Genomic DNA, 26,531 nt, shown 5'->3' on the forward strand with positions numbered 1-26,531 from the left:
CCCTCTCCAAGTTGGATTTTTCTTCCGCATCACATCCAGATCGCTGCTGAAGCCTCAGCTCCTCAGAGGAAGGAGAGAGAGAGAGAGGGAGTTCTCTCTTTTAGGTCGGCTTTGTCTCGCTCAACTCCTTTCTAGGGGACGTCATGCCTGGGCCACGGCGCTGCTGAAAAGCAAAGACCACCCACCCCCGAAGACCCGCGTTCCAGGAAAGAGGACGTGTTCCCCAAGGTAAGCGGGAAGGTGTCCTTTGAAGTTAACCTGGTGTTGGGTTCTTTTTTCTTGGGGTTCGGGGGACCGGACCTGATGCAGCTTTCGCAACAAAATCGTGCATGATGCTTTCTCCCAGATAATTGCTTTTAAGAAAAGTCTCCCTCCCCCTTTCCAGCCCTACAGCCTTGCATTCTGCGATCATTCACCTGCCAACGTTGCGAGGGAAGGTCTCTCTGCAGCAGAAAGCAAGTGCAGGCGATGGATTATTCCCTGCATGCACGGAAAAGGGGGGGGGGAGGGTGTCTTGCCGATCTGCAGCCTCTTTCTTTGTGCAAAGGGGCGTGCGGCGGCGGCGGCGGCTGTCTTAAATCCAGCTGCAAGTGCCTTTCAAAGTCTCCCTGGCAGACCTCCTTCTCCAAGCGGGTTAGAAAGGCGTGATGTGATTAGCACGCATGCAGCGCCTTTGCAGGGATGCTGCATTCCCTCCTCAGGCCAAAATAATCTTGCCCCCTGTGCCAGAAATCTGGGTTATCGCGATTAACCCCGTGTCGTCTCCTCCCTACCCTCTCTGCACCTCCAGAGCTTCGCTGCTCCCACCTTGCCGCATCCAGCATGGACCCCCTCCTCCACATCCAAGCGGAGGATGTCTACTATATGAGGAAGCTGGTCAACGACTCGTCCCTCTGGAACCTCAGCTTGGGCGAGTGGTTCCACAATGGGACAGCAGATGGCTTCCTGCCCATGGGCATCAAGGTCACAATTGTCATCGTCTACTCCATCGTCTGCATCGTGGGGCTGGTGGGGAACTGCTCCGTCATGTATGTGATCATCAGGTAAGCCAAGCATGCAGGTGGGTTAAGCCAGGAATGCGCAGAGAAAGGCTCTCTTTGACAGAGAGATCATCGCCACTTACCTTTGAGGATCTCTTCTCTGGCCTTCGAGAAACGGCAATAAAGGCAAGGGTTTCTCTGAGCATGTGCTAGATTCCTTTCTCTCGCTGTCTCCTAGCAGAGAATGGAGGTTTTTCTAGGCCATCAACTTGAAGCAGTCGCTTTTATGAGGTGTGTGCAGACTCTCCAGAACCCACCCAGTAGCATCGCCTTGTTCTAATCCTTGCAGCAAGCCTGCAAAGTAGGCCAGCGTTATTAAATCCATATTGCGAATGGAGACTGACTGCATGAGAGAAGGGTGGCTTGCTGAAGCAAAGCCTCATAAGCAAATGGGTTCTTCATTTATTAGGGTGCTTGCCATGGTGTTGGGTTGAAATAAACGACAGACGAGTGACAAGTGTCATACGGGAGGCATCTCTCGAGCATGTCTCAGAGAGTCCCTTTTATTGAATATTACAGCATTGCCACGTATGTGCTTGTTGCTGATTGGTTAACACAAAGACAAAGCAAGGGTTGCATATAGGCTGCATGTAGGCATTAATCATCAATAGATTAAAGGTTGGGAAAGGAACACAGAGTTAGACAGGTATGAAAACCTCCTTGTTAAACTGTTACTATTGATTGATATTCGCATTCATAGATGTGGTCAACCATGCATTAAGAACAGGTAACCGAACATTCTAGGGTGGGTGAGCACGGAATGCTTCAGCTCAGCATGTGCAGAAGCAAAACTTCCCATCACCATGGATTTGAACTGAGGACTAAGTCACAAGTGGCTTAGATCTGCAAAACAGGGCAGAAGGTCGAGGCAGGTTGGAGTAACTTTCTGGAAGGCCAATTTGTCTGCATTGGAATGGCTTGGAATGATCCAATGTGGGGTCCCCAATGGTGTGATCATTGTGAGGAGATGGGGTGCTTTGTTTGAACATGGGAAACTCGGGTACGAATCCCTGCTTGGGCATGTGCGTCATAGGCTGGCCCTGGATATGATAGTGTTGTCTCAGGGCTCAACCACACTTCCGCTTGCTCCAGAACCTGCCCCCCCAGGAAAACTCCCTGTTTACTGCTGGATCAGAGCAAACACCCACCAGGTTTTCTCTGGATTGATGCTTGCTCTCATTTAATACTAAAGAGTGGGATTTCTAGGGGGTGGGTGGGGGACACAGTGGGGCAAAGGCAAAACCACTTGGACTCATGCCTAGAAAACCCAAGACAAGTGGAAAACTGCTTGGACCCATGTTTTCACATTGCCATCACTGCTACAATCATATACAAGAGAATGAACTTGGATTTGCTTTCTTATTCCATGCGCGCGGCTGCATTTTCAAATACTCTTGTTGCTGTTTTCAATTATGTATGTTTAAGTACTATCAACATATGGTCACCCTCATGTAACAGGTTAGTTTTCTTCCCCCTAGTAATGATATGTTGCCACAATAGTGCACAGCCCATTACAAAAACCTTTAGGAAGAAAATTCTTAAATTAATTCCAGAACTGGAGTTTGCTGCAGGTGCCCATTCCATCATTTCAATTGCATCAAATTTTCATTACTGATGCAGTCATAAAACACTGCAAAAAAGAAAAGAAAAGGAACTCTTGATGCAACTATTCACACCGTTGCCTCAAAATTCTTGCTGTGGGGTGTTTGATATATATACAATGATGTCCTGTGCATGGGTAAAACACAGAGTGCAAAATGGAACATGATGCAAAGATATATACACAGTCAGTTCAAGACTGGGTTTTCTGTGGGGTGTTGGTGGTTGACAGTGGGTTTTTTTCCCATGTTGGGGACAGGGGAAGCATAAATGTACCGAAGGAACTGAAAATGCATTCTTTATTTGGGTTTTTTAATCACTGTTTATATGCCACCAGATTAAAAAATGGTCTCTGGGCAGCTTGCAAACCATAAAACATTACAATTCTAGATAACCCCAATACAATAAAATAGTACGCAAATCCAGGGGAAACATTAAACGTAAACATTTTATAGCAAGGCGTAAGACGGTATAAAGAAATACACAGCATCTTCGAAAGCAGGCACCAGATCTAAACGTCTGTGGATTTACAGGTTCACAATCCAAAAAGGCCACAAAGAAGGTGGCAGGAGAGACTCTTTGGGGAGGGCATCCTATAACCGAGGGGCCACCACTTAGGAGCCCTTTCTCCTGTAGACACCTGTTGTACCTCACTTGGTGGGGAGCCAGGAAAAGGGACTTTGAAGTTAATCTCAGGATCCAGACAGCTACTTGTGGGAGGAGATGATCCTTCAGGTCACCTGGTCCCAAGTCATTTAGGGCTTTCCTTTGAATTAGGCCCAGAAGTGTGCTGGACATCAGTGTGTATGTAAGTCATAGAATCAAAGAACTGAAGAGTTGGAAGGGACCATGAAGGTCTTCGAGTTTGACCTCCTGCAATGCAGGGATCTTTTGCCCAACATGGGGCTCAACCCCATGACCACATGACCCCACGACCCTGAGATTAAGAGTCTCATGGTCTGCTGACTGAGCTTTCTCAACAGAGTTATGAAGACAAGTTCAACGTGTTACTGTTAGCAAAGAAAGTGCATAACCACTTCAGACCAGCTTGTTTGAAGGATCTCAACCACTTTTATCTGTGGAAGTGGCACTGTTTCAGAACTCCCTGCTTATTGAATCAGGTGTGTGTACTCATTATACACTTTTCAGCACCTGCTGAAAAGGTTTTTGTTTAGGTAAGCCCATGGGTAGGCAAATTAAGGCCCGGGGGCCGGATCTGGCCCAATCACCTTCTAAATCCGCCCCACGGATGGTCCAGGAATCAGCGTGTTTTTACATGAGTAGAATGTGTGCTTTTATTTTAAATGCATCTCTGGGTTATTTGTGGGGCATAGGAATTTGTTCATTCCCCCCCCCCAAAAAAAATATAGTCTGGCCCCCCACAAGGTCTGAGGGACAGTGGAGTGGCCCCCTGCTGAAAAAGTTTGATGACCCCTGGGTAAGCCTATACAACTTCTATACATGTAGAAGTTGAGATTAAAACACTTAAAAAATAAGAATACCTGTTGTTGACTTTAATTATCTTTTGGATGATTTAAAGATACCTAATAAAACAAATTCCTTCCAGTAGCACCTTAGAGACCAACAAAGTTTGTTACTGGTATGAGCTTTCATGTGCACACGAAACTCATACCAATAACAAACTTAGTTGGTCTCTAAGGTGCTACTGGAAGGAATTTGTTTTATTTTGTTTCGACTACAGCAGACCAACACGGCTACCTACCTGTATTTAAAATACCTGTTTTTAAACTGTGTTTTATTGATCATTTCATTTTTTTATTTTGGTAACCTGCTTATGAGTTTCATTACAATCCAGTAGTACATAAATTCTGTAAAATAATAATACGATTATGTCATCCATACCTTATTTACAGTTTTCCCCATTCTATTTTAGGCTAACTGGATTTTCCAATTCAGTATTCAGTTTTTCTACACCTTGTGGAATTAGAATTTCATGAGTAGGAAAGGAAGCCTCATCTACCCAACTGCTGCCCATCTGACAGAGAAGAAGTAGCAAATAGCACAGTCTTTGAGGGGTAGGGCTGCCATATGTCTAGATTTTTTTGGTGTTTTTTCCAGGTATTCCTGGGGGGGGGGAAAGCTCAACAATTTTTTGAAATATATATGGCAACTCTACTCAGAGGTCCTAGGTCACCTGCAAATGGACTCAACCCTAACATAAATTCAGTCCACTAGGGCCACAACCATTGGGCAGTTAAGTTAGATGATTAAAATCATAGAATCATAGAATTGTAGAGTCGGAAGAGAACTCAAATGTCATCTTGAAAGACCTACATTGGCTCCCAGTACGTTTCCGAGCACAATTCAAAGTGTTGGTGCTGACCTTTAAAGCCCTAAACGGCCTCGGCCCAGTATACCTGAAGGAGCGTCTCCAACCCCATCGTTCTGCCCAGACCCTGAGGTCCAGCGCCGAGGGCCTTCTGGCGGTTCCCTCATTGCGAGAAGCAAAGCTACAGGGAACCAGGCAGAGGGCCTTCTTGGTAGTGGCACCCACCCTGTGGAACGCCCTCCCTTCAGATGTCAAAGCGATAAACAACTACATGACATTCAGAAGACATCTGAAGGCAGCCCTGTTCAGGGAAGTTTTTAATGTGTGACTTTTTAGTGTATTTTTGGTCTCTGTGGAAGCCGCCCAGAGTGGCTGGGGAAATCCAGCCAGATGGGCGGGGTACAAATAATAAATTATTATTATTATTATTATTATTATTATTATTATTATCTGGTCTAACCCCCTGCAATGCGAGAATCAAAGCTGAAGAATCCTTAACAGAAGGCCAGCCAACCTTCAGTGAAGGAGAGTCCACCAAGGGAGTCTATTCCATTGGTTCTTACCAGAAAAAAAGTTCTTCCTAATATTTAGTTGGAATCTCCTTTCTTGCAATTTGAATCCATTAGTTTGGGCCCCGCCCTCTGGAGCAGCAGAAAACATACTTGTTCCATCTTCTTCATGGTTTGGAACCAGGTGCAATCAACATGCATGGACTCTCCTAAGCTAGAGCAGATCTTCTCCTCAGTTGTGTGGATGCTGGTGGGGCTGGGGAACAGGAACGTATCAGAGGGGGGCGTGAGCTGACCAGGTCATCCTAGGGACGTGTATGTCTGTCAACACTGGTTTCCTCTCCGGGATGCGGGTGGCGCTGTGGTCTAAACCACTGAGCCTCTTGGGCCTGCTGATCAGAAGGTCGGCGGTTCGAATCCCCATGACAGGGTGAGCTCCCATTGCTCTGTCCCAGCTCCTGCTAACCTAGCAGTTCGAAAGCATGTCAAAGTACAAGTAGATAAATAGGTACTGCTGTGGTGGGAAGGTAAAAGGTGTTTCCGTGCGCTCTGGCACTCGTCACGGTCCTCCGTGCACCAGTAGTGGTTTAGTCCTCCTGGCCACATGACCCGGAAAACTGTCTGTGGACAAACGCCGGCTCCTTTGGCCTGAAAGTGAGATGAGCGCCGCAACCCCAGAGTCGCCTTTGACTGGACTTAACCATCCAGGGTCTTTTACCTTTACCTCTCTGTTTCTCCTTTTTCCAATTAAATTAGTTTCTCCACATTTCTGCATCAGTTTGTGATCATTATTTTTCAAACGCTTTTCTTGCAAAGCGGCTGATTAGGTTATTGATAATTTATCATGTATTTACAGTGGTACCTCGGGTTAAGTACTTAATTTGTTCCGGAGGGCCGTTCTTAACCTGAAACTGTTCTTAACCCGAAGCACCACTTTAGCTAATGGGGCCTCCTGCTGCCACCGTGCCGCTGCTGCATGATTTCTGTTCTCATCCTGAAGCAAAGTTCTTAACCCAAGGTATTATTTCTGGGTTAACCTGAAGCGTATGTAACTCGAGGTACCACTGTATTTACTTGTTGAAATTCTCATTGCTGTTTTATGACGGCCAACGAATGGCAGAGTTGTCCTCTGAAGACCCTTTGCTGGAGAGTGCTGCTGGAGAGAAAGCTGTTGTGTTCAGGTCTTTGTTGTGCATTTCCCACAGATACCTGGTTGGCCACTGTGAGAACAGGGTGCCCGGCCAGGTGGCCCATTGGCCTGATGTAGCTGGAATTGTCTTCTAAGGCGGGGGAGGGGGCTGGTTCTATAGGCATTGGAGAGGACAGTTGAGAAGTGATTTATAGAAAGAGGGTTAGCACTTAAGACAGTGTTCCACTGTCAAACGTCTCTTACCGTCAGAAAGTTCCTCCAGATGTTTAGTCGGAAACACTAAACAGCCAGTGTGGTGTAGTGGTTAAGAGCGGTAGTCTCGTAATCTGGTGAACCGGGTTCGCTTCCCTGCTCCTCCACATGCAGCTGCTGGGTGACCTTGGGCCAGTCACACTTCTTTGAAGTCTCTCAGCCCCACTCACCTCACAGAGTGTTTGTTGTGGGGGAGGAAGGGAAAGGAGAATGTTAGCCGCTTTGAGACTCCTTCGGGTAGTGATAAAGCGGGATATCAAATCCAAACTCTTCTTCTTCTTCTTCTTCTTCTTCTCCTCCTCCTCCTCCTCCTTCTTCTTTCTTGTAACTTGAAACCATTGGTTTGGGTTCTAATCTTTGGAGCAGGAGGAACGAGCTTGCTCCATCTTCCATGTGACAGCCTTCTACATATTGGAAGATGGCTGTCATAGCTCTTCTCCATCTCGTCTTTTCGAATGCTATTTTTTAAAAAATTAAAGCTTTAAAAAAATGTAACAAAAAGTGATATATATACAAGAGTTAACATAAAAACTGAAGAAAAGAAAAGAAAGAAAAAGAAAGGAAAGAAAAAGAAAATACTTCCAATTGTCTGTCTATCAGCTTTCTGGACTTATGCAAACTCCTTGCTCCTTTTTTCAGTCTTCAAACCCAGATATCACAAGCACATTATCCTTTTTTTGCACAAAAAGTCCATAAGCGGATTCCAATCATTAATAAAAGTCAACAGTGATTTTTTCTCTAATTAAACACACCAATTTTGCTATCTCAGCCAAATCCATAAATTTCAAGAACCATTCTTCCACAGTAGTTATCAGATCTCCTCTCAGTCTCCTCTTTTCCAGCCTAAACATAACCAGCTCCTTCAACCATTCCTCCTAAGTCTTGGTTTCCAGACCTTTGATCATCTTGGTTGCCCCCCTCTGCACACGTTCCAGCTTTTCAACATCCTTCTTAAATTGTGGTCCCCAGAACTGGACACAGTATTCCAGGTGTGATCTGACCAAGACAGAATAGAGTGGTACTGTTGTTTCCCTTGATCTTGAATACTAAATAAATAAATAAATTAATAATAATAATAATAATAATAATTTATTATTTGTACCCCAGCCACTCTGGGCAGCTTCCATAGAAACCAAAAATACACTAAAATATTACACATTAAAAACTTCCCTGTTGATGCAGCCTAGAATAGCATTACAGTGGTACCTCGGGTTACATACGCTTCAGGTTACATATGCTTCAGGTTACAGACTCCGCTAACCCAGAAATAGTGCTTCAGGTTAAGAACTCTGCTTCAGGATGAGAACAGAAATTGTGCTCCGGCGGTGCAGCAACAGCAGGAGGCCCCATTAGCTAAAGTGGTGCTTCAGGTTAAGAACAGTTTCAGGTTAAGTACAGACCTCCGGAACGAATTAAGTACTTAACCCGAGGTACCACTGTAGCTTCTTTTTGCTCCTGCATCACATTGTTGACTCATGTTCAGCTTGTGGTCCACCAAGACCCCATGATCCTTTTCACATGTACTGCTAGTAAGCCGGGTGTCTTATATTTGTGAAGAACCTTACACTTGTCCCTAATGAAATTAATTTTGTTAGCTTGGGCCCAGTTCTCCAATCTGTTAAACTCATCTTAAATCCCAATTCTATCTTCTGTGGCATTAGCTACTACTCCCAGTTTGGTGTCCTGAGGTCACCCAAATCGGCTTTTGAACTCTGATCTCCCATGTTGTCGTCCGACTCTCTAACCCCTATCTAAGCTAAACCAGTTCACTGCAGCGTTGGGTTCCATCAGTTCATTTGTGTCTTTCCTCCTCTCTTATCTTACCACCGTGCTTGCGTGCACTGACAAAACACTGCAAGAAAGGCAGCCTTTGGTGCAATCAGTTGAATGAGTGATTACTAGGTCTGTGCACAGCTCCTTTCCATCCATCCATCCCATAGCCTCAATCTGGTGCTCCTGAATCAGGCTAACTTTCTCTGGGCCCACCCAGGGACCCCCTGACCCACCCCAGATTCAGCCCCAAAGCAATTTGGGAGGGGGGTTATTTTAGAGTTTTTAAAAAATAAAATAAAATAAAATAAAATAAAATAAAATAAAATAAAATAAAATAAAGTAAAGTAAAGTAAAGTAAAGTAAAATAAAATAAAATAAAATAAAATAAAATAAAATAAAATAAAATAAAATAAAATAAAATCCATGCGGAATCCAAATCCTGCAGAAAGCCATATAATTAGATTTTAATTTGATCCTGACTTGTTTTTAGGAGGTTAGTTAATGATTGTTTCATTTTATACCAATGTTATATATTTGATGTTAGTCACCCCGAACCCAGTTTTGGTCGGGGTGGGTGGGATACAAATAAAAGTTTATTACTATTATTGTTATTATTAAAATAAAATAAACATACAATCAGGACGAGTGAAGGAGACATTGCAAAATGTATTTGAAGGCAAATTTATTACTATTATTGTTATTATTAAAATAAACATACAATCAGGACGAGTGAAGAAGACATTGCAAAATGTATTTGAAGGCAAATTGGCTGCAAGAGAAAAGTGCATTCAAATGCCGGCATATTTTTGAGAGGATTTTTTCACCTTTCCAATCTCAAACTGATGCAGAGATGTGGGTAACTGAATTTAAGATGGAGAAAATGTGAAATTGAAAGTGACAGTTCTGCCCATTCCTTCATATTAGTTCCTCTTCTTCTTCTTCTTTGGCTAAGAAGATGTCTATTTTTAATAGCCCAGTCAATCATCCGCACAATTCATACTTCTGAGAAGTAATTAAATGGAAGCACTCAGGGAGTCTTGATCCCTGCTCACTACCTGTTAATCTTCCTTTGGTAGCAGGTAGAAGGCAGTTCTTCCAGTATTCTGTTTTTCCTTCTTCTCATCATTTAGCCTCCGGGGGGGGGGGGGTTCTTAAAAATAAAAAAAATATCCTGAGACTTGTCTGTAGTTATGCACTGTGGGGGGTTACATTCTCCAGGAACCTTACATGCTTTCTTAAACCGAGAGGGTAAATTTCAGATGTGTGTATGTGTGTGTGTGCATTTTATCTCCAGATCAACCCGTCCACCCATTCTTCTGCATTTCCAAATCTGTTGGCTTCGTTCTCCTCTCCCTGCCTTCCATTTATAATATCCTTATTTGAGAGCAGCAATAAAAGCAGCTCGCCGGCTGATGAATGCTCCTGCTGAGAGGCATTGCTCAAAATTATTCTGCAATGACGTGCTGGGTAGCTGTGTGATTGTTTGCCTCTCTCTCGCCACTCGCCTTTCTCAGCCCTGCGTGCGTTTGGAATGAAACGGAACACATTTGTGAAAGGTTTTCTCGCTTCGCCCTCCGTGGAGATAACTTAGGCTCATGTACGCCTGGTCCAACTTGAAGCACACCAGACTGAAAAACAATAAGGTAAAGGTAAAGGTACCCCTGCCCGTACGGGCCAGTCTTGACAGACTCTAGGGTTGTGCGCCCATCTCACTTAAGAGGCCGGGGGCCAGCGCTGTCCGGAGACACTTCCGGGTCACGTGGCCAGCGTGACATCGCTGCTCTGGCGAGCCAGAGCCGCACACGGAACGCCGTTTACCTTCCCGCTAGTAAGCGGTCCCTATTTATCTACTTGCACCCGAGAGTGCTTTCGAACTGCTAGGTTGGAAGGCGCTGGGACCGAACAACGGGAGCGCACCCCACCGCGGGGATTCGAACCGCCGACCTTTCGATCGGCAAGCCCTAGGCGCTGGGGCTTTTACCCACAGCGCCACCCGGGTATCTTTAAATATCCAATGAGGGTCTCTCTAAGGTTTCTTCAGAGAACGGCAGTACCGCCAAGGCTTCTTGGACCTCTGTGCTAACCCTCCACACTAATTTCCCTGAATTTGCCAGGGCAAAGAAGAGGGACTGCAGCAGGGAGGATTGAAAAAGAGAGCAATGAGCCCCATCTTTAGAGCCTGGGTGCAATGGGAAGTGTGAGAAATGGAGTTTCCCATGCCTCCCAACCATAACTGTCAACTGTTTCCTTTTTTTAAGGGAAACTCCCTTATTCCAAATAGGATTCCTCGCAAGAAAAGGGAAAAGTTGACAGCTATGCTCCCAACAGAGGTGGATTTAGGGCAGCATGTCTGGATCCGTCGCACTGGGCATCAATTCTTTGGGGGCGCTGCAGGGTGTCGTAACTATGACATAGTGAATTGAATTGAAGGCGACTGCCGGGGTGACTGTGATCAGATTCTGGCCAGGGTGCCATTGAAATTTGAAAGGCCTTGGTGCTCAAACAACTTGGAACCCAAACACTGCAAAACCGGAAGTTAGTGTTCCGGTTTGCGAACTTTTTTCAGAAGCTGAACATGCTCCGTTTTGAGTGTTACGCTTCCGATTTGAGTGCCCCACTTCTGTTTTGAGTGTTACGCCGAGGTCTGTCAGTTTTTGCTATTTACTTTGCTTTTCTTGCGGCTTTTTTGTTTTGTTTTTGTGACTCTGTAGAACCCAGTATAGCTACTGATTGATTGATTGTGTGACTGCAGTACGTTGTTTATTGCTTTCATTTTATGGATCAATGTTCTCGTTAGATAGTAAAATTCATGTTAAATTGCTGGAATGGATTAATCCCCTTTGCATTACTTTCTATGGGAAAGCGCACCTTGGTTTTTTTTGGAATGGACTTCTGGAACAGATGAAGTTTGAGAACCAAGGCACCACTGTATTGAAACAGTTGAAAACAACCTAACAATCACAAAAGCAGGGTGGGTCCTATAAATATGTATCTACCCCACTGGGGTATCTCACTGAAATCTCACCAGAACCACTGTCTCCACTGCTTCATGGGCCCCACCACATGACACAGGCAAGGGAAGCATCCAATGGGATGAGGGTAAAGGTAAAGGTAAAGGGACCCCTGACCATTAGGTCCACTTGTGGCCAACTCTGGGGTTGTGGCGCTCATCTCGCTTTATTGGCTGAGGGAGCCGGCGTACAGCTTCCGGGTCCTGTAGCCAGCATGACTAAGCCGCTTCTGGCAAACTAGAGCAGCGCATGGTAATGCCATTTACCTTCCCGCCGGAGTGGTACCTATTTATCTACTTGCTCTTTGACGTGCTTTTGAACTGCTAGGCTGGCAGGAGCAGGGACCGAGCAACGGGAGCTCACCCCGTCACAGGGATTCGAACCACCGACCTTCTGATCGGCAAGTCCTGGGCTCTGTGGTTTAACCCACCTTTCTATTTCATCTCAGGTGGCAAACTAGGACCTACTGCCCCTGGTGTGGGGTTTCTGGTCTACAAAGTATTTAGTGTAATCATGATTGTGTTCATGCCCCACCAAGGCAGCAGAGAACACTGGGCCATGGCCTCGTTTCTCTTTAGGAAGAATGGTTTTCTTGCCTCCATATTAACTGACCTCCAAGGAAAACAGGCAGCAGATGTGGGAAGTGGGCAGCAGGAAAACAGAGACAAATGAAGTTAATATTCTTCCAATAATCTGATCTCTAATGATGACCAAAAAGAAATTCGCTGCACATAGGAGGGATAAAATTAAATTAAATTTGAGTGCAAGGCAAGGCAAATACATTATCAGAAGCCCATCAAAGTGCTCCCATGCCTTTCGTTTTTCTTTGGATCTCACTCTTTATGCACAGACACATAGTTGCAACAGGCAACTGGAGCAAGTCAAATGCAAATGTAATTAGCACTGAGTCGATGTCTTTGTGCAGAGTAATCAAAAGCCATGCTATATATAGGAGTATCGACAGGGCAGTGAAGCACACATCCACAAGTCAGGGAAGAGGCAAACTCCTTCTGCAAAAGATGTCCAACTGTGGATTCAGGTGGGAACGCCAGATTTAGGGTGGTACGGGCAGTTCCCCCACTCAGGGTGCCGAGCCAAGGGGGTGCAAAATTGAGCAGATCTATTCTCAAACGCACAACATGTGTTGGAACATTCTTAATGCAGCCTAAGCAGATTCTTCTAACCAGTGCTTTTTTCCCCCCTAAAAAAAATGTTTAGGGGTACTCTCATTTTGACTCAAGAAAATCACCATTTTATAGTTCGAATCGGGAAAAATAAATACAGTAACTGGACAAAAGTACAAAGATTCACAAAATGTTTGAGGGTATGTGTCCCCCTGTATCCCCCCCAGAAAAAGCACGGCTTCTAACAATATCCTTCCACATTTATATTCAGTTTTTACATCTCTTCGCATTTCTAGCTATCAAAGCATATACTAAAATTTCTACTGCATGAGCCACTTTTTGTTGTTGTTGGTGTTATGTATTTTTTGTTTCTATACTGTAAACCACCCTGTGATGAGGGGCTGTACATACATTTAATAAAAAATAATGAAACTACTCAGCAATTGTCCTAAAACTTCATAATCTCCTTCACCACCAGGAAAGGAAAAATCCCTTCCATCCCGCTTTGCAATTTAGAGAGAGCTGCCTTATGACACCCAAACCGATGTTGAGACATGGTCAAACCATTTAGCTCTGTGAGCCATTACAGGTCAGCCTATCCAGCTTTCAAATATGTGTTGACGGCTGGTGATAAAGCGAGAGAATCCTAGATTAGCTTGCCCATATCTGGACGGACTGGTGCAAAAAGCCTCGCTTGTTTATTTAGATCAAGCACAGACAACATGTTCTGCAATGAACGGCGCATCTAAAGAATATCAGAAGCAAGAGAGACTGTGCTAATTGGCATGTTTTAGTTGCATGTAGTTGGTTGGATGGTGTTCTCGAAGCTACCAGCATGAGTTTGACCAAACTGCGGGAGGCAGTGGAAGACAGGAGGGCCTGGCGTGCTCTGGTTCATGGGGTCACGAAGAGTCAGACACGACTAAACGACTAAACAACAACAACAAGTTGCATGTAATCAACACAATTTGTATATCGGTTACATGGATAGGGTGACAGATGCTGGATAAAGTTGGACTTCTCAGTTCTTGGCCTCTGGGATTTTGCTGCAACAAGATTCAGTGCTGGTGCAATGATTCTCATTTTTTTTTATTTTGCTGTCTGGTCACAGGGCTTACATGCAAAAGATGATGCAGAAGATGGCATTTCAGCAGGTGCAGGTTGTTATGAAACAACACTTGCTGAAATCCTTTTCTTCCACACAATGCTGACTTTTTCACACATACTCTGACTTCGTCTCACACTGATACAGAGGCTATGCAAATGTCAGGATAATCAAGGATAATTATGCATCCTCATCATTAAGAGAGCAGTGGTGGGGAGTTCAGGTGCAAGGCCTGGATCCCCAGTGAGCCATGCCATCAATGGGTCACCCCACTGAGCTGCTTTCTGCTGTGGGCAGGCAGTCTGTGTGCCTGCTCACCTGGCAGCGGTGATGTGGTAGTTTGGCAATACCAATGATTCCAGCCCCAGGCAGCGTGCCTGACCTTACTGGCCCAGCTGCTTCAAATATGCCGGACCTGATATACACAGGGCTGGAGTAATTAGGAACCTAGGAGTCCATTAGGAACATGGGGTACACCTAGCTCAGTCGTCAAGGAGCTGTCAGGCAAGCACAGGCCATCCACAGGGCAGGAAAGAACATGAGGCACAAAAAGCTTCTATTCACAGAAAGTAACGACACAGCAGAGTTCCTCTGGCTCATCTTATTCAGCTGGAGACATTGCTGAGACTGACCACTGGGCCTGTCTTCCCCTTCTAGGCTCTCACTCTGGATCCATCCCAAGCAGAAAATGCTGCCTCGAGGGGGGGGGGCTCCTCCTCTGGGCCTGTCTGGCCCATTGCTCAGCAACGTGCAGGACTCTCCTTGAGCAAAGTGTCAAAGGGCAAGGAAAACCAGCAGGACTGGGACTCTGAGAGCCAGCGTGGTGTAGTGATTAAGAGCGGTAGTCTCGTAATCTGGTGAACTGGGTTCGCTTCCCCACTCCTCCACATGCAGCTGCTTGGTGACCTTGGGCTGGTCACACTTCTCTGAAGTCTCTCAGCCTCACTCACCTCACAGAGGGGGAGGAAGGGAAAGGAGAATGTTAGCCGCTTTGAGACTCCTTTGGGTAGTGATAAAGCGGCATATCAAATCCAAACTTCTCCTCCTCCTCCTCCTCCTCTTCTGCTGGGTAGCAATGGCAACCTCTGACTCCTCTCTGAGTCTGCACTCACACTGTGACTCTTTGCCTCTACACCTGTCCTGGAAGGGCCTCCTTCACCTGACCCACCTTGATCGCTCAACCCCCCAGCTTCTATTACCTCCCTGCTCATCGTTTCCCCAGACTGCTCCCCAGTGTTCCACTGTCAGGAATGAGCCAGTTCTAAGCGAAGGTTTGAAGCCAACTGCAGAAAGCAGCCAGGAACAGAGAGGCTTAGATGTTATAGTCAGGCAAGGGATAGCCAGCAGCTGCAGACTTCGGCTCTTTCTAACCTTGACGGGCAGACTGATAAGGCAGGAGCTGAGAGCAGGCTAGAACACAGAAGAAGCTCACAGGAAGCACAAAAAGGCACAAATAGACTCAGCCTCTCAGAGGAGTTGGAGGTTGGAGTTGACCCACTAAGTCCGAAGAGTCAGTGAATGGGAGGGCTGCTAGACAGGAAGCAAAACAAGAGATGTAAGAGTCGTAAGTTCAATATCTTCTGTGGACACCGGAAGGAGTCTTCAGAAGGGTCATCTTGAGTAATGATGCTGGAGGCTTTGTCAGAGCCATCTGGAGCTATCTGTTTGTTTTTGCAATAAACCCGCCTTCTAATTACCTATGCTTACTGTTTTATGAAGCTGGGAACCTGGACCCCTGACACCCACCACCACGACTCGGGGTCTAAGCCATTGTCTTCTGTTTCATCCGTGGGGGGCTCTTGGGAAGGCGTTACCCAGTACTCTTCCTCATCCAGCCAGTCCCTTACATCAGTATTGCCTACCCTGATTGGCAGAAGCTCTCCAGGGTTTCTGGCAGAGCTTGTTCCTCACTTGACCTGGGGGTGCTGGGGATGGAACCCGGGACCTGCTGCATGCAAAGCAGATGCTGCGCCACTGAGGTATGGCTTTCCCCTGAATTAAAATGGCAAAGCCAGCTAGTTTAGGCATGGAACCGGCAGCTCCAGTCCCTGTTGGCTGTTTCTTTAGCAGCAGCAATGGGACCCAATGGGGGAGGATTTGGTTCTGGCAGCAGGGGGGCACTTCCCGCAGTCTTCGTACGTCATGCGGTGGCGGCAGACCTGCCATGGTGACTCAGCCCAGTTGGCTCAACCCTGCCACACGAAATCTTCTTAATTGGAGTTGCTGGGGATTGGATTTGGAACTTTCTACGTGCAAAACATGTCCTCTGTCACTGAACTATATACATGCTCTTTTCTCTGGACCAACACATCCACTGAGCGAGTTTTTTTGCCTGATGACTCATGCAGTCCTCTGTGCTTAAATATATGGATGCAGTGATCGGCCCTTATTCTGGAGTCAATGAGCCCTTTCCCTTCACACACGCACTCACACCTGGAAATATTTTTAGCTGTTTTCCCCAACAATGGTAAAGATTAACTTAATAGTAAATAACTGGCTGTGTGCTTGTATTATTTTAGCAACATGCACGCCTAGATTCATCTGGTAGCTGCACGCCTAAACCGCCATCAGGAAGCTGAAGAGGAACGAGAGCATTTGCGATCGTAGTGTAATCCTGAAATCGCTGCATCTTAAAATAAATAAATGAATCTTTAAATACTGAAGCTTGAAAGACTTTTTCAGGTATCGCCGAACAATGGCAAATTAGCACAGTTGTGGAGAATACCTAAAAGGAAAGTATAATACTTTAAAATCAGGACATGGTTAAGTATAATTATTTAATTGTACATTGAAATGGAAAATGGCTCTGCGTGTGTGAAAGGAACATGGAAATTTCCACTGGAGCTAAGTAAGATCTCTCTGGATGTCTAATAGGTTGATAATGAACTGAGAATGTGTCTCTGCTGCTCTCCCAACCCATCCTAGTTGGAATCTGTTTGCAACAATCTGAAACGGATTTTGCTTCCAACATTCCTAATTGTGGAGGCTGTTGGATTTTGAAAGGCGGGAGCTTAGCAAATTACTCTCCAGGTGGTGCAGTGGGTCAGTGTATCTGGCTGTTAACCAGAAGGTCAGTGGTTCAAAGCCTGGGGCCAGGATTCCTGCATTGCAGGGGGTTGGACTAGATGACTCTTGGGGTCCCTTCCAACTCTACAATTCCATGATTCTATGTATTGAACTTGGCCAATACATAATGCAATGGTTTTGCAATTCCTTGAAACAAGATTTTTTTTTAAAAAAAAAGAAAGTAGAGTTTTAAAATGTCGCACTGAAAATCAGACCCGTTCAGCTGTTTTTTTTTGCGTCTTCCTTGCACTAGGTTCACCAAGATGAAGACGGCGACCAACATCTACATCTTTAACCTGGCCCTGGCTGATACCTTGTGCCTGATAACTTTGCCTTTCCAAGGCACCGATACCTTCTTAGGTTCCTGGCCATTTGGAAACGCTCTCTGCAAGATTGCCATCTCCATCGACTACTATAACATGTTCACCAGTACCTTCACGCTGACGATGATGAGCGTGGACCGATATATTGCCATCTGCCACCCCATCAAGGCCCTGGATATCCGCACACCCCACAAGGCAAAAGTTGTCAACGTCTGTATTTGGGCTTTGGCCTCTGTCTTTGGTATTCCTGTGATGGTGATGGGATCGACCGAGAACGAAAACGACGGTGAGTGAAATGAAATATGTTAAGCATGCAAGATGGGCTGTCTGTTTCAAAAGGTAATTATTAAAATCTGTGGGGTGGTGGGTGGCACTGTGGTCTAAACCGCTGAGCCTCTTGGGCTTGCCGATCGGAAGGTCGGCGGTTCGAATCCCTGCGATGGGGTGAGTTCCCATTGCTTGGTCCCAGTTCCTGCCAACCTAGCAGTTTGAAAGCACACCAAAAAGTGCAAGTAGATAAATAGGTACCGCTCTGGCAGGAAGGTAAACGGCACTTCCATGTGCTGCTCCGGTTTCGGTGTTCCGTTGCATCAGAAGCGGCTTAGTCATGCTGGCCGCATGACCCGGAAACCTGTCTGCAGACAAACGCCGGCTCCCTTGGCCTGTAAAGCAAGATGAGCACCGCAACCCCAGAGTCGTCTGCGACTGGACTTAACTGTCAGGGGTCCTTTACCTTTTTATTAAAATGTATAAACTTGCTTCTTCATTCATGCTGCAACCTAAACACCACTTTTCCCAGGAGTAAGCCTCGTTGGATTCAAGGGGACTTATGCATGAGTAGACATGGCTAGGATTGCACTGGTAGCAAACGAGTTGGATTCAATCCAGCTTTGGTTCATCAGTTTCAACAGCTCTACTCTGAGTAAAATGAATGCTCCCCAATATTTTCTTAAAATGCATAACTGCCACATGGACCTTTAACTTATGCCAGCCTTTGCCAACCTGGTAAAAATATAGACCCAGCGTGCAGCAGGTTTGAAAAAGGTACGTTTTCATGTTGGGGTCATTAGGAAATGCAAGGTGGTTCAAACCACTCGATATTGGGCTGGGGAAAAAGACTAGAACATCATTTCCAGATGATCTGGACTACAATACCCATCATCCTTGACCATTGGCCATGTTGGCTAGGCTGATGGGAATTAAAATCCAGAACATCCAGAAGGCACCAAATAGCCAAAAACTGTTGGCAGCAAGGCCTTCAGCTGTGGTTCAAAGACTAATTCTCATTGCCTGGATATTTCTTAATTTATTGGTGATTGAGCTAAATGAGTGACTTCCTACCCAAGGAATGAGAAATCTACCAGAAATAATAAAAGATGATGCACTCGTAGGGATATAGGTACTTTCTGGAGATAAGAAAGTCACAAGAAAGGGCATTCCTTTCTTTCATTGTTTCCTCCACCTTCTGTGACTTTCAGCTTTGCTTTTCAGACTATACAAACACTTCAAATTCATCTATCTGTAGATAAATAGTACTTTGTTGTAAAATGGCTCTGATGGGGTTGGCTGGTAAACTTAGGTGCAGCAATATATTTTTGTAGTGATTCACTATGTAGAATCAGCTGCCGGCAATATATAGACCACTCACTATAGACACACACACACACACACACACACACCAAAATGCCCCCATCCAATTTTGCAATGCATATCACTCAGAAGGTGTGTGTATGTGTGCATTTGGATCAAAATGCCCCCTCCCCCATTTTGCAATCTTCAAAGGTGTGTGTGATGGTAGTGGGGCGTTTGGGCAATTTTTTGAGGCTCCTCCCTCCCTCCTGCCATACATAAATATCATGGCCTCGATCTAAGGCGCATTTGGAGAACATAAAAATCTCAGCTGCCAGCCTTTGGTAAGAGTCCTGGCACAACTGCAAATCACATTGGACTTACAGAGAGCGACTTAGTTGGGACTGAACCCTTGAATACCACAAACCAAATCCAACAAATTTATGTAAACTTTTCCCTCTACTAGACTGCCCTCACTGATTCACAAGCTGAAATTCAGATTGTCAAGCAGAGGAGTTTTTCCAATGTTATGGCAAAATCTGGGTGCGAGGCTGCTCTGCCACCCAGCTCGTCGGACTAAGTCCGCGGGTCCCTGCGGAGGAAAATGAGTTCAGTCAGAGAGGAGCAAACTGCAGAAGATCCATGTTTATTGTGCAACAAGGTTCAAGGCGAGATTGAACAGCGAGAAAGGGGTGACATGAACTTTTGAAACTTCCCTCCATGTCCCAGAATACAGTGCAAAATACATCCCAGTTACATCATGAATACATTAAGAAGAGGTTGGGTTACACAGATTACATCATGAATATATTAAGAAGAGGTTGGGTTACACAGAATTAACATATGGAGGAGGGAGGGGGGAATATGCAGAGCTGGAGATATGCGTAGATAAGCACATCCTGAGTACCGGTGATGAGAAGACAATGGTCCATGTATGCATAGTCTGCCACCTGGCATTGCCCAGAGGAAATGCCAGGCAGAGTGATTTGACAGGATTAGGGTCTTAACACCTTGCTTGAGGGATTATGGAGGACAGGGAAGGTGTCATGGAGTTCTAGAGAAATTGAGCAAATTGGCACGTTGATTTTCTATGAATTTTATAGATTTTTGTCCCTTTTGTCATTGACAATTGGAAATAAATGGATATATTGTAGCAAAGAAGGAGGTGAAGAAGACATGCCCCCCCCCTTCCGTATCACCAACCTGGGTATTTTACAATTCTATTGTTGCACCCTTATGTAACATGAGGACTGGTGCTTCAGAGGGGCCCACAAAACCAAAGCCTGGAACCCCAATGGAAGTAATGACATCACCAAAAAAAAAGTTGACAGGTGGGGAGGAAACAGACATGCCTGAGTTGAATTCGCAGGATCATGCCCAGCATCAAAATAACCAAGTGAGGCAAAAGGAACAGCCGATTCCTCTAGACAACCATCTTCAGGAATCTGAGCACTCTGTAAATCCTTTGGAAGAGGATTTTCTCAGCTCCTTTAGGAATCTCCCTCCGGAAGACCACCAAACAGTCATCAAGAGGCTCCATCTTATGAGCCAGACGTTGAAAGAGATTAAAGAATCGGAGGCAGAGACTGACAATAGACCCAATGGCCACAACAGAATGCTAACGATAGAACTGCAAATCAGGGAATGAAAGCAGCGTCAGGTAAACTGGGGGGAAGCCTTGCCACCCTCCAATTTTTCAAGCTGAAATGTCTTAGCAGAGAACTTCCACATTCTTCCAATGTTATCATGCAGTGTTAGGGTTTTTGTTTGTTTTTGTTTGCATCAATTGAATTTTGGATCAATTCGCCCACTGTATAATTAATTTTGTGTTTTGTCTTAAATGGTGATGCTTAAAAGCAATGTCTAACAGGCTAGAAGGGAAAGGTCAGGAAAGACTATGGATGTCTAGGGATGAGCAACAACCACCCGCTCATCTAGGATGATGGATGAATCTGCCAATTTCATTTTCTCTCAGTTTATCATTTTCCCAGTCTTAAACCATTCCATTTCAGCTTGCATCTAGGGTGAGCTTTCATGAAAATCCATCAGCATCTTCATGTGAATTTCTATGGATATACACCTTTTGTTTGCAAACACGTTTCCCTAGAAAGCATTTTTCTTCGTATTTTCCACAAATATAGGCACATTTCAGTTCATGTTATTCAGCTGGAGAACTGAATCCCATTATTTCGAAAAGGGCTAATTTTGAAAGATAAATGTGTTCCAGCTCATGCGTTTGTTTCGGGAACTGCAAAATAGGGGGCTTGGCATTCAAATGCAAACCGAACTGAATTTCTCCCCCACCTGGTACTTTCATCTCAGTTTCCCAGGTACATTTCCATATATCAGCCTCCTCCAACTTGGTCCCTTCCAGATGTTTTGGACTACATCTCCCATCATCTCCAACCACTGCAGCTGACTGGGACTGCTGGGACCTGTAGTCCTGAAATTCTAGAGGGCATCAGGTTGTGGGTGGCTGCCCCACACCTTGGCATTGTCTGGGGGGCATTTTGCTTGGAGATGGTAAAAATCCATTTCAGCTTTGCTTCAGATGCATGGAGCTGGAATCGTTTTTTAAATGCAGCAGTGGAAATCTCTATGCAAAGCACGGCATCTTCAGAAGAACCCCAAAGCAGAGCGCCGCGAAGTTATTAGTCCACCTGTCAGCAAATTTAGCAAAGAGACGTCACTCCAGCCCAGCCAGCCAGCACCCCCTCCCAATTCTGGGCATGACAACAAGTTACAAAACCAAAAGAATCTTCCGGGCTCACTAGTAAGACTCAAGGGGCCCTTTCCTGACTGCCTGCCAAGTGTGAAATAACTCTGAGTAATCTTGAGCTTACATGGGCTTGGCTGGGGTTTTAATGCCACCCATGACATATCGCCTGAGCTCCCAGAACAATTGGGGGAATTAAGGTGGAAGGGAAGACTTGTTCAAGTGCTTATGAAGCCCAAAACATCAGATGTTCCACTTGCCTGTGGATTAGTCCTCTTGCTGCTCATTGGCTAAATTTCATCCCTGGGTGTGCCTGTGTGTCTACCTAGCTCCCTGAAAATTATTGATAACATTCATATCCTTCCACAGACATCTGAAGGCAGCCCTGCATTGGGGTGATTTTAATGTGTGGTGTTCAATTGTGTTGTTGTTGTGTTTTTGTATACTGTACTATGTTGGAAGCTGCCCAGAGTAACTGAGGCAACCCAGTCAGATGGATGGGGTATTATTATTATTGTTATTATTGCTATTGTTATTGTTATATCCCAGCACTCCTCCATGGAGCTCAGCGTGGAATATGTAGCTTTCTTTCCCTCTCCTCTTTTGTTCTCTCAACAACCCTGCAAAGTAAGTTAAGAGAAAGTGGCTGGCCAAGAAGAACTACAACACAGTGATTATCACGGCAAATGTTCCAGATTTGGTGGGTGTCAGCCATATTATGGGACTGTTGAGAGTCGCTTGGGGTTGGGGGAAGACAATAGTTCAAAGGAATGCATGCAGAAGGTCCCAGTTTCAATCCCCGGCATCTTCAGGTAGGACTGGAAGAGACTGCTGCCTGAAACCCTGGAAGAAGAGTCCATTACCTTCTGTTTCACTGTTGATTAGCTCTTCCTGTCAGAAAGTTCTTCCTGATGTTTATTCAGAATCTCCTTTCTGACTAAATCTATTGATTTGGGTGAATTCTCCAGAGCAGGAGGAAACAAGCTTGCTCCATCTTCCACGTGATAGCCCTTGAGGTATTTGAAGATGGCTATCATATCTCCTCTCAGTCTCCCCTTTTCCAGGCCAAACATACCCAACTCCCTCAACCGTTCCTCATAAGGCTTGATCATCTTGGTCACCCTCCTCTGCACACATTCTAGCTTGTCAATATCCTTCTTAAATTGTGGTGTCCAAAAAATGGCCACAGGACTCCATGTATGGTCTGACCAAGGCAGAAGAGAGGTGTAATATTACTTCCCTTTATCTGAATCATAGAATCATAGAATCATAGAATCATAGAATCATAGAGTTGGAAGAGACCACAAGGGCCATCGAGTCCAACCCCCTGCCAAGCAGGAAACACCATCAGAGCACTCTTGACATATGGTTGTCAAGCCTCTGCTTAAAGACCTCCAAAGAAGGAGACTCCACCACACTCCTTGGCAGCAAATTCCACTGTCAAACAGCTCTTACTGTCAGGAAGTTCTTCCTAATGTTTAGGTGGAATCTTCTTTCTTGTAGTTTGGATCCATTGCTCCGTGTCCACTTCTCTGGAGCAGCAGAAAACAACCTTTCTCCCTTCTCTATGTGACATCCTTTTATATATTTGAACATGGCTATCATATCACCCCTTAACCTCCTCTTCTCCAGGCTAAACATGCCCAGCTCCCTGGACAGACATCCTCACACTGAAAGCTGAGACCCCAAAGAATTCCTAGTAGATTCAGTTCTTTACACTCAGATGGTATCATTGCAGATTGTAATACTCTTCCACCCCAAGATTATAAATGCCCCTATTGTCACAGTGTGTTTTGAATCTCTCTCCCTATAACAAACTTTCTTTTCATGGCCAAACCCTTTCTTTCCTTTTTTTGCCTCTGCAGAGATCGACTGCCTGATCAGACTCCCCGAACCTGTGAATTATTGGGATCCAATATTTGGGATCTGCATATTCCTCTTCTCCTTTATGATCCCCGTCATGGTGATCACCATTTGCTACAGCCTCATGATCAGGCGCCTGAAGAACGTCCGCGTTCTCTCTGGATCAAAGGAAAAGGACAGGAACCTCCGCCGCATCGCTCGTCTGGTCCTGGTGGTGGTGGCTGTTTTCATAATCTGCTGGACCCCCGTCCACATCTTTGTCCTGGTCCGCTGCCTTGGGGCCAAAGCTGACAACGAGTTCAAGCTGGCCATCTTGTACTTTTGCACCGCCCTGGGCTACACCAACAGCTGCCTGAACCCAGTGCTCTACGCTTTCTTGGATGAGAACTTTAAGACCTGCTTCAAGAAGTTCTGCTTCCCATCTGCCTTCAGAAAGGAGTTGCAGATGTCCAACCGCATGTGCAGTATTGCCAAGGATGTGGCTTATGCCTGCAAGAACTCAGATGGGACTAACAATCCCGCATGACTAGGCGTGGAAATCCCTATGGTACCTGTCAGCCAGCAAAGCCCGACGACCCCCACGTCGGAGTTGACTCAGATAACAGCTCTTTGAAGTCCGTTTTGGCCCACAGGCAGCCAGGAGGAGGAACGTATGAGAGCACCAGTTTCACCATGATATAGAAAAGTGACCTCAGATTGACACTCTTCTTTCCCTCTAAAGGCTGCATTTGGTTATGCCTCTTGGATTCTGTAAGGCTACAGGTCCTGTAGACTTCGCTTGCTTGCACGCACACACAGAGAGAAACAATTTGTTTTGAAACGAAGGAGGCAATGCCGAAACGTGGGCAAGGAACATTTCACCACTATGTACAGCTTGAGTGACTTCAACAGATCATCAGGCAGGGAATCAATTGAGAAAGCGTTGCCTGGGGATTTCCTATGTGCTCTAAAAATGAAGCTTCATTGGAGCTACAGGCCAGAATGGCGTTGAGAGGGAACAATTTCCCCAAAATGTTCATGAGAACACGATGGTGCATCTTGCACCGTTCATTTCTGCCTCGAGCAAGGGAGATCCAGAAGGATCTCTTCATGCAGCCTTCAGTGGATGGGTGCATGGATACAGGATAAAGACCTACTTGGTGTTGGAGAATGCAATCTCTTTTGCGTTTGTTTGTTTTTAATATATATATAAAGTGCACCCTCGCTTCATCTGCAAAATCTCTCTAGTGAGCAACCTGAGAGGCTGCGATGATAAATATTAATCACTTTGATTAATGTACCCAGGGAGGTTTTTTCGCAATGCAGCAGTAACAGAAGCCACGGACGGGCATGGCTAGAATGAAATCAAGGGACATCATTGAGATGCAAAGCATCAGTTTGATCAGTGGCGACTGAAGGGATGAAAAATGAAGAGATGAGCTCACTCCCCTCCCTACGACTGCTCCATGTACTCCCTGTACAATAAACTGCAGCAGCTGCTGTGCTTATGCCTAGCGAGTACCTAAGGACAAGCATACAGCCGAGGGCTGCTTAAATCTAATTATCCTTTCATATTGCAATGTGGATTCCAGGCAGGTTTCCTGATGGAAACCCGAGATGAAGCATTTAGTCAATTAAACCAATTCAAGTGTCTTAATGTGGAAAGAACAAATGTTTCAGGTTCATTATGGGCGTGAAAACAGGGAATCCAAAGTGCTGCGTTGTCGACTCATAGGAACTCGTGGCGACCCCTGTCTTGGTGGATCACAGCCAAGTAACTGTCGAATGGCTTGGAAAGCCAGATCAATGCTATCAATGGCTACTAGCTATGATGGCTGTCTTGCCAGTGGCAGAGGCAGCATGCCTCAAACTAACCTTTGCTGGGAATCGCAAAAGGGAGAGTGCCATTGCACCTGTGGCCTGGTTGTGGACTTCCCATAGGCATCTAGTTGGCCACTGTGGGAAAAGAATATTGGATCTGATCCATAATGCTGCTCTCATTCCCCCCCCCCCCCAAGTAGATGGCTGGTGGTGGACTTGCCCAGTAATTTATCCCTAGTATTTGGTAGTCACAGACATAATGGGTGGTTGATCAACCAGCTTTTATGCCAAGTAGATCTATTGAAATTAATGGACCTAATTTAGTCGTGTTCATTCATTTCAACTGGATTTACTCTGAGTAATTGCTGAGGTTGAATACCACCCTAGAGGTTCCCCCCATGCAAATATCTCAGTGGCTTCCTGATAGAAAAAGGACCCATTCTGCAAAAGGGAACAATCTGACCGACAAAGAGCCACAAACGCTCTGCAGATATACAGTGGTGCCCCGCAAGACGAATGCCTCGCAAGACGGAAAACCCGCAAGACGAAAGGGTTTTCCGTTTGCAGAGGCGCTTCGCAGGACGAATTTCCCTATGGGCTTGCTTCGCAAGACGAAAAATGACGAAAAAAAATTTTTTTTTTGCTCCAAAACCCCTTATTTTGAATCGCTAAGCTGCTAAAAGCATTTTAGCAGCAAAACCGCTAATCCCCCACCCCTTAAAAAGCCGTTTTTAGCCCTTAAATCGCCAATAGCGCTAATAGTGCTACTCCGTCAATGGGCTTGCTTCGCAAGACGAAAAAACCGCAAGACGAAAAGACCCGCGGAACGGATTCTTTTCGTCTTGCGAGGCACCACTGTATATTGATTTAGCATTTGCAGAGGCTCCAAAGAACCTCAAGAACATTGTTTACAACTAGAAAACAAAAGAGTTTCATATGACCCTCTTTATTCCATCAACCTTTGGGGCAGGCTACATGCTACATGCAAAATCTCATGGTGGAGTTTTGTTGGGTTTTTTTTTTGCCTGGAGAAAAGCAGGTTCGGAAGGAGGAAGCTTTGAGCAGAGACATGAGGAGGTGGGGTTGCACTTTGTGGAGGCCAGAAGGAGGGAGAGCTGTCAGAAAGCGATAAACGGCTGCTGAGCAGGAAGAGAGAAGAGAGCCCACCACCCTCACCAGGTGATGGCTTGCACAGGTGTGCTGCACCTGTGCAGATGTAGGCTGGTGCTGATGATGTCCTCCAGGAACTCACCTTTACCTGCTGGTGTGAGATGGCAGGCCCTGGGGAAATGCTAAAAAATAATAATAATGGAAGTACTTTTGGCTTGGAATTGGCTGATC

General features: G+C 45.5%; 1 protein-coding gene across 2 annotated transcripts; it reads left to right on the top strand.

The window, feature by feature from the left end:
* Window positions 1-84: 84 nt before the first annotated feature.
* On the top strand, window positions 85-25,200 carry OPRL1 (opioid related nociceptin receptor 1). 2 transcript variants are annotated; one of them, XM_083447581.1, is made up of 4 exons: window positions 85-228; window positions 791-1,043; window positions 17,173-17,528; window positions 23,393-25,200. In XM_083447581.1, exons 2-4 carry the CDS (start codon window positions 823-825, stop codon window positions 23,914-23,916), a joined length of 1,101 nt encoding a protein of 366 aa, XP_083303707.1. In that variant the 5' UTR covers window positions 85-228; window positions 791-822; the 3' UTR covers window positions 23,917-25,200. The 2 variants fall into 2 exon arrangements, with proteins under 2 accessions (XP_083303707.1, XP_083303708.1); XM_083447582.1 differs by having other exon boundaries at window positions 791-1,028.
* Window positions 25,201-26,531: the final 1,331 nt, after the last annotated feature.

Source organism: Podarcis tiliguerta (genome assembly GCF_965153285.1).
Source record: "Podarcis tiliguerta genome assembly, chromosome: 6".
Taxonomy (NCBI): domain Eukaryota; kingdom Metazoa; phylum Chordata; class Lepidosauria; order Squamata; family Lacertidae; genus Podarcis; species Podarcis tiliguerta.

Coding starts and splice junctions, on each gene's coding strand:
- OPRL1 (XM_083447581.1), top strand. CDS start 823: ATGGACCCCCTCCTCCACATCCAAGCGGAGGATGTCTACTATATGAGG. Junction 1,044..17,172: donor GTCATGTATGTGATCATCAG/GTAAGCCAAGCA, acceptor TCCTTGCACTAG/GTTCACCAAGATGAAGACGG. Junction 17,529..23,392: donor GACCGAGAACGAAAACGACG/GTGAGTGAAATG, acceptor TTGCCTCTGCAG/AGATCGACTGCCTGATCAGA.